Source organism: Equus caballus, chromosome X (assembly GCF_041296265.1).
Source record: "Equus caballus isolate H_3958 breed thoroughbred chromosome X, TB-T2T, whole genome shotgun sequence".
Taxonomy (NCBI): Eukaryota; Metazoa; Chordata; class Mammalia; order Perissodactyla; family Equidae; genus Equus; species Equus caballus.
In genome coordinates, this window is record NC_091715.1 from 79,929,012 (window position 1) to 79,943,111 (window position 14,100).

At 35.8% G+C, this 14,100-nt stretch overlaps 1 protein-coding gene across 1 annotated transcript in view; it reads right to left on the reverse strand.

Annotated features, from left to right (window-relative positions):
- Positions 1-14,100, reverse strand: part of CHM (CHM Rab escort protein) — a 157,081-nt gene that overhangs the window by 6,220 nt on the left and 136,761 nt on the right. The window contains exons 13-14 of the mRNA XM_001500825.7: positions 9,185-9,283; positions 3,253-3,413 (exon numbers count right to left, since the gene is read on the reverse strand). Coding sequence (XP_001500875.2) covers positions 3,253-3,413; positions 9,185-9,283 — 260 coding nt within the window. The remainder of the gene's footprint in view (positions 1-3,252; positions 3,414-9,184; positions 9,284-14,100) is intronic.

Sequence of the window (14,100 nt, forward strand, 5' to 3'; positions counted from 1 at the left end):
TGTCATAAAGCGGTCAGTTCAGAGTAGTAAACTGTCAATTTTTAATCCTCCCTGCCCTTTACGCCAGAAATTAGTTTACAGGGTCAAGAGTTTCATATTGTTACTTGGTTTCCTTATATTGGGAAGTAGAGGACAAGCTGAGTTATTTAAGATATTCCTGTTGATTTAACATATATCTACACAAAACAAAAAAATATTTTGTCAATCTAGCAGTTCAACGCATTTAGGATGCGTCTACATTAACAAGATGAAAGTAGCACAGCTCACTAGATGAGTGTACGAGCACTGGAGTCCAACAGACTTGAGGTTAAATCCCGGCTCAAAAACTTACTGGGTGTGTGACCTTTGGACAAGTTATTTAGCCCCTTTGGGCCTTAGCTTCTTCATCTGTAAAATGGGGATGTCACAGATATTTGCCTCATAGGGTTGTTGTGAAGACCAAATGAGATAATATATGTGAGATGCTTAGGATAGTGCCTGGCACACAGAAATGCTCAGTGAATGGGAGCTTTAGAAAATGTGACACGTAAAATTGCCCTCTCTTTCAATGGCATGAGAAAGCAAATGATACTGCAATATGTGAGTAACTTGATAGTTCATATGACCTATAAAGCTAGTCTTCACCTCACAAATTATGTACCAAAACTCACAAGCCAGGCGCTAATCTGTCCATAAAAGCATTCTAAGTGGTGGGGAAGTTGCCAGCCCAGCCCATATCAGCCAATTTAACCCATTTTATGCCTGAAGTATAATACGAAGAGTACAGCACTATTGAACTCTTCTTGCTCCCACGGTAGGGGCAGCCCCTAGGGGAGGGGGGCTCCTGAAGGAGGAGTGAGCTATTAATGTCTTGGGAGAAGGAGACTATAGACCAATCTGTTCATCAGTATGTGTGGGTAAATGAGACACTACCTGTGTTAAGAAAAGAGATGTTGTATGTCAGGTTCAGACAAAAACTGAAGTAACATAAACTAGCAAGTCACAGAAAGAATTGCAACTATCACTTAGACTGGCATCCTTGTGGTGATAACAGGGAAGGTCATGGTGTGCTCCTGCACACAACTTCCAGTTGTGAGTATTAAACACAGATCACTTTATATTTTCAGTATGTCTTCAAATCACAAATAGTTCCAGAGGAACACAAGGGGACAGGTCTATGTTATTCAACGTCTATACATTTCCAACTAAGAAAAGCAGATGTAAACTTGCTAACTCGTAAAATGAGGCATTTTTTTGTAAAAAAAGAAATCTGTAGGTGCTTATGTTTTCTACACAGACAAAGCCTAGGTGATGTTCTAAGAGCTTTTATAGACAATTTGGAAAACAGAAGTCATCAACTAGTGATTAGAATGAACACAGGATGATATACTGGGATCAGAATACAGTTTATCTGAATAAACTGGCTATTTGTAAATATTATTTATGCCTTTAAAGTAGGCATTATAATATTTCTCCCCAAACTGATGTGAGGTTAAAAGTTATATAACAAATTTAAAACTACTTATATTTAACAGTATATAATAATTAGTACCCAAAACGGCATTATACTGTTTTCTACCGTGACAACTATACTCCTAAAGCAAATTATCTCATGAAAAAATTACCCTTTAATTATAATCTTTTAGCTTGCAGTTTAGATTGCATTAGCACTTGTAAAATAAGTCCTTATTTAAAAGGACTTCCATTTTGGTTAAAAAATATTAAACTTCACTCAGGAATAAAAATGACCTAAGTTACCTAGCTGAAAACTTGGTGGCAATTTCTGCTTGGAAAAAAAATGGAACATCAAAGCAAAAATGGGCTGGTCACTTTAAGCCATAAATGTAAATCTTTTTTTTTGAGTTGTTTAACAATATTCTTTTTCTTTTCTTTTTTTTTTTTGCTGAGGAAGATTTGCCCTGAGCTAACACCTATTGCCAATCTTCTTCCTTTTGCTGAGGAAGATTCGCCCTGAACTAACATCTGTTGCCAATCTTCCTCTTTTTGTACATGAACCACCATGACAGCATGGCCACTGACAGAGGAGTGTTGTAGGTCCATGCCCAGGAACCGAACCTGGGCTGCCGAAGCCGAGCAAGTTAAACTAAACCACTAGGCCATCAGGGCTGGCCCTAAGCCATAAATGTAGAGCTTGAACCACCTTGGGTTCCTATAAAATTAAGAGAATGAATGATGGACGAGCGATGTGACTTTCTGCTTTTGTTCGTTATAACTGGCTGAATATGATTCTCCAGGATGACTGTTAGACTCCAAAGATGAGAAACAAGAGAATCTGGCAAAAAACTGTAAATGTATGGGTCATGGCCTTGCTGCTATGACTAAAAATTAGATCAAAGGCTCAATGAGGACAATTTGCTCCTGTAAGATTCCTGCCAGTAGTGGGAATGAAACTTCCATCTGAGGTCTTAAAACAATGTTAAAATATCCATTTATTGATTCAATAGACAGATGTGCCAACTATATCTGTGAAAAATCTCGACTTGTGCCTCAAAAAATGATATTTTTTGCTCTTCTCTTCCTATCAAGTGCAGAGAAGTGTATTTGTATACGTATATGGATCTTCAGCATAATGGAATCATTGTTCACTTTTCGCAGCTTGTGTCAGCCTGCCCTGTCCCTCTTCATAGCTTTGACTAGGAGTGCCGCCACACAATTCCCCCTTGATTCAACACACTCGTCGGCAGCTATGATAGTAGCTCCTGGGACACTGGCTTGTGTCAAAACATTAAAGGGATCATGTTAATTGTGAAAAACTCTAACTTACATTTTCTTATCCAAGAGAAGAAAACACCTCAAAACCATTTAAAAATTACATTTTGTATGCCTTACTAGGTACTGAAATGACTCAGGTTAACAGAAAAACAGGTTTGTGTATTTCAGAATAATATATTGATAGGCCAACAGTTTAAATTAGAAGCAATGTTTCTTTAAAATACTGGTATTATAACTTCATTTTTCTGAATATGTATTTCTAACATCTTCCATCCTTTTTCCCACAATGGAACTCATAAGTGATCTCTCATAATTCATCATTATATTCAAGAATGTGAAAATAACAATACTTTATTTAAATTATATTTAAAGTAGCTTTGTCGTTCACGGAAAAAAGTTTAGGGGCAAGTTGCAGAAATGGTATTAAACGAGAGAGATGCTTTTCTAGTCTCTTTTCTCATCTCCCAGAGGAAAAACCAATTCACTTTCCCTGCCACACCAACTTTGTAACACAAAAATGAGAAACACCAACAGCCTTACCTGTTTGACTGCATTATCACTTCCTAAACTGCAGTCTGGGCCAGAGCAGACGTAAACGTTGGATGGCAAATCATTGTAAGAGCTCCTGCTGATGTCTGAAGAGTCTCTCATATTGAAGTAAAGAGCCCACAGAAGTCTTGGCTTTTCAACTTCTTCATTTTCTAAATGTAGAGATAACTTTTACTTACATCTAGAGCACAGTATGCCTGTCAATTACTACAATATGCAGCCAATTATTAACAAAGCCCTGACTATATATATATTGTAGTAAATCAGAGCTTTGTATGTAAACAACACTAAATCTGTATCCACACACTCTAATACGTGTATGACAGTTCAAGCAATAATGGCTTTTCAACCTAAGACAAGTTAGATTTTAAAAATTACTTTATTAGTAAGTTACTTAGATTTAACTCCAATCGTGTTCCCTTAGATTTCTATTATTTCTCCTTACCAGTATCAAAGTGCTTATGATCACATTCCTCCTTAAATTATGCCTATGAAGTGAGAAGATAAATTGATTTTATGTTTCACATGGACAACCAACTTGAAAAATTATATAGTAAGCAATGCTATATACAGGATTATGAGATGTCCAGAATAGACAAATCCATAGAGATGGGAAGTAGACTAGTGGTTACCTAGGGCTGGGAGGAAATGGGACTAAGTGGAGGATGGCTGCTAATGGGTATGGGGTTTCTTTCGGGGGTGATGGAAATATTCTAAAGTTAACTGTGGTTATGTTTGAACAATTTTGTGAACATATTAAAAACAGGGAATTTTATACTTTAAATGAGTCAACTGTATGGTATATGAATTATATCTCAATAAAGCTGTTATTAAAAAATAGTATATACAGGATTAAAACTTTGATGTTCTAACTCATTAACACTTTGTTCTACTGGATCACGAAAGTAATGGCAATCAACGAACAAATAACAAAAATAAGCTTGTGAGACAGCAAGTTGTTTCGAGCACACATTCTCTCATCTAACGGCAAGCGTCTATTGTATATGTTAGCCATTGGGCTAAGAGCAGGGGCTACATGGATGAAGTAGACTTAGTCCTTACTCTCTTGCTTTTTTATGTTTCCTAATACAGGGTCTAGCACACAACAGATGCTCAAGGAATAATTTCTGAATTGATTTTAATCCTGTTTTCAGGTATAAGCAAAATATGATGTGCTTATTAAAAGGTCCAACCTTATTAAACCTCAATACTTAAAGCCTATTCCTAGCTATCTTAATAATTATTTCTCTGCCTTTCTTCCCTAGAAATGTTATAATTAAATCTTCTTTGGTTGAAAACAAAACATTGCTGTTAATATATTTATTGACTACAGTGTTTTCTTTAGCCTGAATCTGAACAAAAATTCAAATTCTGTACGATGATTACAACAAATGTATATGAAAATTATCCAAGAACATGAGGCATCTTGTGAATCATAAAGAAAATGCTAAAGGCATAATTATCTAGTTAATTAACTTAGTGTTAAATTGGTAATCGAGGTAGAGAATTCTCAGCTAATTGCAGTATTCATATAACAAGAATGCCCCATTCCCCAATTCAGGATAAATAGGATTTTATTACATTTAATTTAAAATATCTAGGGGCCGGCCCAGTGGTGCAGCAGTTAAGTTCACACATTACACTTTGGAGGCCCGGGGTTCACCGGTTCAGATCCCAGATGCGGACATGGTACCACTTGGCAAGCCATGCTGTGGTAGGTGTCCCACATATAAAGCAGAGGAAGATGGGCATGGATATTAGCTCAGGGCCAGGCTTCCTCAGCAAAAAGAGGAGGATTGGCAGCAGATGTTAGCTCAGGGCTAATCTTCCTCAAAAAAGTAAATAAATAAAAAATAAAATAAAATATCGCCACTAAGAGAATTCCAAATATGTTATTTTTCTAGTCCATCCTGAATAATCCATAATTAATAGCATGATAGAATGAAGAAAATCTGAATGGAAGAAGTGATCCCTTAAGATGCCCCTTTCTAATGCTAAGATCTATGAGTCTAAGGTAGTACTAACTTCATGTAAGCACATGATAGGTGGCAAAACCTATTTATTGACAAAATAAAGGAACACAAGGAACTCATATTTCACAGCCAAAACCATATGGCTTTTACTATATTTATTGGTGAATTTAGTTTCACTAAATCTTACAGGAAGATACTTAAACACAGCACTCGTGATTTGTGACACCAGATTCGGGGAGGATTGCAGAACAGTGGGCTAAAGTTTGGAAGTCCTTTAATATTGCCCAGTCCATTTCTAAACGTATACTAAGAGAGTTTATCTTGTATTCCAGTTCAGAGGAGGGCTTTCACTCAATAAAAGTTGAGGAAAATGAATAATTCAATAGATTATGGGAAATAAATTTCATAGAGCTTGAAGCTTTGAAAAGAAACCACGAGGAAGATCAAAAGTTGACATAGGCTGAAGATAAAGCTCCAGATACAAGGGAGTTACCAGGCTTTGACCTTAAAACTCTCAAAGAGACACGCAATTGCTTCATCTTTCTTTGAGGTCAGTTTGAAGGCAGAGGGATGGGGAGAAAAATAACATGTTATGAAGCGCACAATTGTCAAAAAAAATATTAAAGTTACCGAGGTTTTGCTAGGAATATATTACTTGGCCAGAAGTAGAAACAGTTTTCTGTAATAGCTCATTTCATTCAATTAGTGCAGAGGACTAAACAAATAATAGGTAATTTAGAATAAGATCTTAAGCAAATTAAACTAGGGGAAGCACAAAATAAGGCAGGCAGAAGAAAATCAACAATGGCTACCAAATGAAACCAATATAGTTGCTCTATAGCTGCGTGTCTATAGTTGCACGCCATGTTTAGGGAGAGAGTAAACTACTTTAGTACCATAGCAGAGTAGAATGACATAAAGAGAGTAGGAGACTGTCACAGCCATGACCTAGTCTGGACACAACAAACACATAAAGGAACTAAGGCATTTGACTTCTCAGCCCAACAATTACTTAACACCCTTACCAGCCACTGACTTTAAAATAACACCTATAAGGGGAATTTCTATTTTTAGGCAGTGCTGCTTTTTTGAGACAGGAAATGAATGAGATGGAATGAGACAACTCCACATACCGTGCACAACGGCGGGAAAAAGAGAGAAGATGGTGCAGTGATGACACTCTATTGTAGACATTTCAAGATGTAGCACTAAAGAAACTCTTGCTTCACTTAGTACTGAAAATCTCAATTTCCTGCGTAAAATAAGAAACCACTGAGGACAGTTCGGTAGAACTGGTAAGGGAGACTAGAACATACTAGAACATACTGCTCACTCAGTGCTTTGAAGGATATTCTGGAGTCTGGAATAATTATGCACATACGAATAGTGAGCAATCACCTAACTTTCTCACCTGCAGAATCAGGTTCATGAAGCATAAAATATCTGAAATTGCTTTGGAGTAGGAAGTAGGAAAAGGTTTAGAGATCTTTGATGCTCTTAAAGGAGCATGGGAGGTAGGGTTCTTGGAAGTATTAGTACAACTGTTTCTTAAGACAGTGCAAACGTCAAGAGCTTGGCTGATGCCCTAAACATGAAAAATAAGAGAGAGAGAGAACAGAGGGAATATCTTCACAACCCTACAGAAATTTCTTACGTAACATTAGCAAAGAAGTACCGTATTTGAGAAGAGACCACTATCTTTTACAATAAATAACCTTCCTTGCAAGGTGACTATGCTGACTTTCACAAAGGCTTATGAAACACAGCATTACTCAGAACACAGAACTCACAAAGAAAAAGAAAATAAACTCAAATGTTATTCCTTTGGCACAAGTTTTAAAACAAAATATTTGCAATGCTCTAAAGCATAAAGTTTTATATTGTTAAATAACTAAAACATAATAATAAAAGCCACCAACCTGTGCAAATAGGGGCTTTTGCTACAGAGAAGAATGTGCTTTAATGTATTAAAAGTTCATACTGCTCATAAAGTTCCTTCTTCCTCATTTAGGCAGGAAAATGAATTGAGTTCTCTTCTCCAGGTGACTTTGCCTCTTTGACCTGCCATGGCCCAGTGCTCACTTTATCTGGTGATTCATTTTCAATAACTCCAACAGTATTTGTTCTGACATTTTAATTAAAATATGACCACTACCTCATCCTGATGATAAAAAGGCCTATGTGTCAGTGAAAACTAGCTTTTCAGTGCCTCGGTGCACCTGAGGACCCCTCTGAGCATAGTTCTTACTAAAGAATTTCGCTCGGCTTCTAAACAATACATCATTTCAAAAAGGGATCACTTTAACCATTAAGATTAATGTTTAAAAACCTAAAATGGCTAGAGAATGCTAGGTAATGAACATGTAATTTCTCCCAGCTTGATTTTTTAAGAAAGAAAATTAAAAGCATTTAAAAAGTAAAGAGCAATGATACAAGATTCAAATTTAGTGTATCATTTGGGACGACCACACAATAAAACTACAACAAAAAATTTATGAAAAATTTCAGAAATAAAGAAGGAATTCAGAATTTTTATACGGTAATTAAAGCCAAGTATAAAACTATGATACCACATTAGGTTTAGGAATATTATCATGTACCATAACTTTGCAATCAAATGTTTAACAATAATCCAAACATTTTCCAATGAAGAAAATTATGTAAATATGGAACAAATTAAATTCCAAACTAAAGTGAAGTAAACTTTCTTTTGTCCTTTTTGAGGATGATTAGCCATGAGCTAACTGCTGCCAATCCTCCTCTTTTCGCTGAGGAAGACTGGCCCTGAGCTAACATCTGTGCCCATCTTCGTCTACTTTATATGTGGGACGCCCACCACAGCACGGCTTTTTGCCAAGCCGGTGCCGTGTCCTCACCCTCGATCTGAACCGGCAAACACCGGGCCGCCAAAGTGGAACGTGCGCACTTAACCGCTGTGTCACCGGGCCGGACCCCAATTTTCATATTGAAGGATTTTATTCAGGCAGCTCAAGAAGTAACTAATTATATTGATATTAGCTCTTGAGAACAGACCAGTTTGTTTTCTTAAGTAAATATAAATGCCCCTCTATGCACTATCTCTGCATTAAGAAAAAAATAAGACACATAGGGGATGAACTAAAATAGGTAGGAGTAAATAAATGGTTGCCTGGACAAACACAGCATCCAAAGAAAATGAAGATACATGAATCAATGAGGAAACTGGCCATGACTCAAGTGGACATGCAAATCTTATAATGAAAATCACCCTCGCTTCATATAAATGAAGACGATCCATCAGGCTAGTCTTTGATCATTTGCATACAAAACACACTACAATTTGCTCCATTCACAGCTACAACAGCCACCTTATAGTGTGCGGAGAAAAGGTGAAAAACTTGCAGTTGAAAGCATTTTTCCACCGTGAATAAGCAGCATAGTGGCATGTATATTTTGAGAGCTAAACATTCATCACATCGCTAGCATGCCATGCATTAAAAGACAATTATTAGTTAAGAAAGATTCCTATATTTGTCAATATTTTAATCTTCTCTCAGTTGAACCAACTTTTTTTTGTAAGTGAGGATAATTTTTTTCTGATAAACAAATACATACTCTTTGTACACCTGTAAAATAAAGAAAATTAAAAGGAAAAAAATTGTCCATAATCCCACCAAAATTGAGATTTCCTGGCAGCCTTTTTTCTATGCACGTGAGTCTGTGCACATACGAATGTATTTTTTTGCACTTAATTATATACATTGTGTGAGATGTATAGTTTTCCTTTACCATTATAGAGTGAATATTTTCCCATTTTTAGGATGAGAATGTGTCAAGATCCTAGTAAAACACGTAAGCATTGTTGCTGAATACATCACATTTCAGTCAAATTGCGGAAACATGCGTGAGATACTGAACAGTAAAACGGGTACATTACCTTTCCATCAGGAATCACTGATTATTGTCCTTACCTATCTCCGTTTCGGTATATGGAGTAAACAATTTCTGCACAACTGGTTCCAAATCTTCTCTTGCTGTTTTAGAAGATGTACAAGTCAAATGAACCAAATCTGTTTAAAAAAATAATATTTTGAGTTCCTACTTATCACAAATTTCACTATGTACTCATATATAAGGCACTAAGCTGGTGCCATAGGGCATACAGAGCTGAGCAAGTCATGCCTCCTGCCTTCAAAGCGTTTATAATCTAGTGATGGGGGACATGTTAAAACCATTAACCATATACTATCTGTGTTAACTAGTAGTAAGAGAGCACACTTAAGACCCTAGAGGAAGTGGCAGTTGTTGGCTCATTTTGTAAAACTAGCAGAGTAGAAAAGCTTATTAGGAAACCACTTATTCATAGAAAGAGCTTAAGTTATCCTTATAACACTCCCAAAGAGGGTGAGTAAAGAATTACTAAGTAAAGTAATTGTGTAGAAAAGACTGAAAGTGTTTTAAAAAAATAATAAAATACTTTAGAAAGTATTTATTTACCTAAGAGAACACACTTAATAATCTTCGGACAGAAGAATCCATTTATACAAACTTCACTGATAAGTTAACAACAAATCATCTATTCATTATAGGGTTCTCTAAAAAACCTTTTAGAGGAACACTGTTGGCTTAGTTTTAATCATACATATGCTTCAAAGTCCGTAAAATGGCACAAGTTAAAACAGTCTATAATATTTTTAGGAATTCCAAATCGTTTTCCTTTTGCATTTACAGATTCATGGGGCCTGGACCTTGGAGAATGTTTGGGTTAGAGAATATCACGTACAAAAAAGGCCCTTCACAGAAGTGAAATACTGGAGCCTAAGGCATTTAGAATTCCTACAGGCTTACACAGAGAGGTAAAGGATGGACGAGAAGTTCAGTATGCTGAAAAAAATGACTAAGAATCCCTAAATGGGCGAAATTCTTATGGTCCTGGCAAGGGCTTGGGGTGGGATAGAATAAGGGCAGAAAGAATGTATGAGAGAACAGAACAAGCACTGAGAAATTCCTTCCCCTAAAACACAGGAGAAAAGTACACCCACTTCTTTTTCAAAAGTTTATTTCACCCACTAGACATTTTTTTTTAAACCTAGGAAGATAGTTCAAAATTTATAATGAAAGCCAAACATCAGAATAGGATTCTCATTATTAAAATTCATTCCACATTGAACTGCTGTAAAATATATCTAAGCATAATCTGAGGGGCTCTTAATAACCATGTGAGCTAAAATCAAATTTCGTAATATTTTTTTCCAGGTCCAAAGAAAGTGATACTCTAAGAAGTTTCCTGACTTATGTATGGCCTAATAAAAGATCTACTTTGTTTAAGCAATATTTTTACATGAATGTAACAATGATTTCCATTGGTTCTGTGACATTGTAGAAAGTATGATAATTATTTTAAAAGGTATAATAACCTTCACAACAAAATTATTCCTGATTAACTTAAATTTTAAAATGCCATATAACTTTGGAGGGGAGGGACTGTAAACTTTTGAGATAATTGTTGGATTAAACAGTGTGTATAACTACAAAGGCAGAAATCCCTAATATAAAGCTCGAGAGAAACTGTCCTGTCTCTCATCCCACAGTCTCACAAAATGTTCATGCCCAGGTTCTCAATTTTCCAGTTCTTTCCTATTCAATTAACGTGTACCAGGGAAAAAGTAGATGAATATGAATATAAATAGAACAGTATATTTTGAAAAATATCTTAATGGTAAACTACTGGTTCTGTTCAACAGGATATATAAAAGAAATACACTGGAGTAAGAGCATCCTTATGTTTCCTAATAACATAACAGAGTTCAGTTCAGGGAGCGCTAGCAAAAATTTCTAGCAGTGAAGTCAGTTACCATCTTGTACTTAATGAGTTTTATAGCAATTATTAGAAACAAAACTTAAAGACACTCAGAACCTGAATTCCAATGTCTATACCTTGATTCTGCTTAGATGCTACATTATTAACTGATTTACAAATTTAAGGTATGAACAACTGCTTTTCCTTCCTACACTTTCTGCTTTTCCTGTTACCTATATCACTTCCTTGTCTTGGTGAATCTGAATTCATTGCTTCTCTTTAAATCAGAGAGATTGTTATTTTTGAATAAATTCAAGTTATTTTCAAAATTGGTCTATTAATCTTCATATCTCTTGTAAGTTTCTTGCAGGGGCAAGGTTTAGAGTACGTTTTTCGCTTCTTTGTCTGCCAAATGTAACTTTCATTTACAGTGGGTGTTCAATAAGCATTTGTGACTAAAGATAATTTACTTCCCTATCATGGGCAGACATTAAGTCTTCACAGGCTTAAATAGATATAGGCAAGCACACAAATATATGTACGCATACACATGCATGGCGAAATTTTTACTAGTTTTTTATATGAAATTTAGGAAATTATTTGATCAACCAGGATAGAGGTAAGCAAAGTATCAATAGATAATCCTCAAATTATTTAAATCTGCCTGAGAAACGCTCACAGACACTTTAAGATACACCTATAACATTCTCAAAAGAATTTAAGATTATCTAGAATTGACTGTACAGCTAACCTGCATACGTCAGACACTATTCTAAGCATGTTAGAAGTATTTCATTTCACCTGGGCAACACAACTGTTATCGTCATTTTACAGGTGAGAAAACAGAGGAACACTGCAGTTAAGCAGATTTCCCCAAGTTATGCAATTAGTATCAGGCAGAGCTGGGACTCAGAGCTGGAAGTCAAGGCCAAATGGTCTGCCTCTCGAGTGCCTGCTCTCAGTCACTAAACCATGTTGTGCAGTAACTGTAACAAGCTCCTGTGGAAGGCGCGGCCAGTCGCTTAAGGCACAGTCCGCAAACTGGGGTGTGTACCAAGATACGGGAGGACTTTTCAGAAGGTACAATAACTACAAGGGAGTCATCGTCCAGATTCTCAACCCTGCCTCCTTCCGCTTTATTAAGCAATGTATTTCAATAAAATTATTTTGTATTTAATAAACCTTTATCAAAACTGTAATATATTTATGATAGTTTAATTGTGCACAAATAACAACTGTATTAATTACTCAATCCAGAAGATATTTTCTAAAACACTTAGTAGCTTATCATCAAATTAGCAAAAAATTCTATTTCATTTATTTTTTAAATGGTTGATAGTGGATATCAAACACCTCTGTACTTAAATTCCACTGAATACATTTAAAAGAGTGATGTTAGAGTTTTACTATTACATATCAATATTTATAATGCCCTATTCTTCTCAATTATTTTAATCTTACGATAAAAAATTGTATATGTCAACTTATAAGTAAGTGCTCAAGGGGTCCAGAAGCAAAAAGTTTGAAGACCTTAAGGCATTAGGGCAATCACAAAACCAAACACGTTGTCACATTTCTACTAAAATTTAACTCTCTGTGTAAAATGCTTGTTTGCATTCTGTGACTTTAATTCTTTCCCAAAGGATTAATTTGCTCAATAAATGCTAAAAATGATGATAAATTAGATCAGATGGGGCAAGTGCTTTCCTAAAAGCATTACATTCATTACTACCAATTAACAACTATTACTAAGACCATGGAAGATGCGAGAGAATCAGAAACATAACCCACTAGCATCACGTGAGATTATAACCTACCCCAAAAGAAATTTTTAAACTGAGTCTACCTTTTATAAACTGTGCTCTTTTTACTTCATTTAGAAACTGCTTAAAGGCTTAATGGGCTAAAAGATGACAAAATGTGTTCTCTATCACAATTCCTCTGTTGGCAATATACTTATATTGGTATTGGCTTTAAAGAAACCTTAGCATGAAATAAGCTTTAATTCACAGAATGGAAGGGTAATACTTGAAAAACTGGTGAATGGAGTGCCAGTCACAACCAGCACCACCGAACCAAGGGCATCTGAAATTCAGAAGCCAGACATCACTCAACACAAAACTAGAAATAACAACACACTTTCAGTTCTCTAAAACTGAGTTTGGAACACTGGTCTCTCATGTAATAAGCTACTGCCCTCTTACAACTTGCAGTTTTTTTTTTTTGAAACACACAAAAAGTGAAATTTCTACACCAAATTTGCACAACAGTAATAATCAGAACATACAAAAGTGCTAAGTCCAATGTACCGTAGCAGGGTGACACAGTAGAGGATGGTGTATCCAGGTCTGGTGTTACTTCTGCTCTCTGTCTGTATCTAGCTGGCTGAGTTGGTTTCTCTCTCTGGCCTCAGTGTCCTCATGATTAAATGGAAGGGGCAGAATTAGTTCTTCTACAAGACTTCTTCTAGTTCTAAAGTTATATGGCTCTAACTCCCTACTCATCAGCCATGATTCTTTCAATGATGACAGATTTTAAGCCAACAACTGATGGCATTACAAACATGAATGTAAAACCTAAGTGAATGCTGCTGAAAAAAGAAAGAAATCTACTCCTCATGCTTCTAAGATTACCACACATAGCAGCCATTCACTCTATACAAGTAGGCAAAACTGTTCCAAACGCATTTAAAGAAACTTCATGTATGAGCTAGTCAACAAGTCCATTTCGTTGTGCAACCTAACTAGGAATATATAATTCATGTATATAGGAATCAGTGTGGCTCATAACTTGTCTTCCATGTAGGCAAAAAGGCCAAATGTAATTTATGTGATATAGTCCAGGTAAGAATATATGACTGTGTCAATAAGATAGAAAAGGTCAGAAACACATTTTCTTTATGGTACCCAAGTAAGGAACTGAGTTTGATGACATATGGCACACAATTTGGTTTCTGAATCCAACCATGAAAAACTCCAGACTAATTCCAGAGTCAGCCTGTACTTTCTCAATAGAATTTAATGAAAAAAACTCTTGAATGCCAACTTAAGATCACAAGGAAAAATAAGTTTACTTATAAAATCAAAT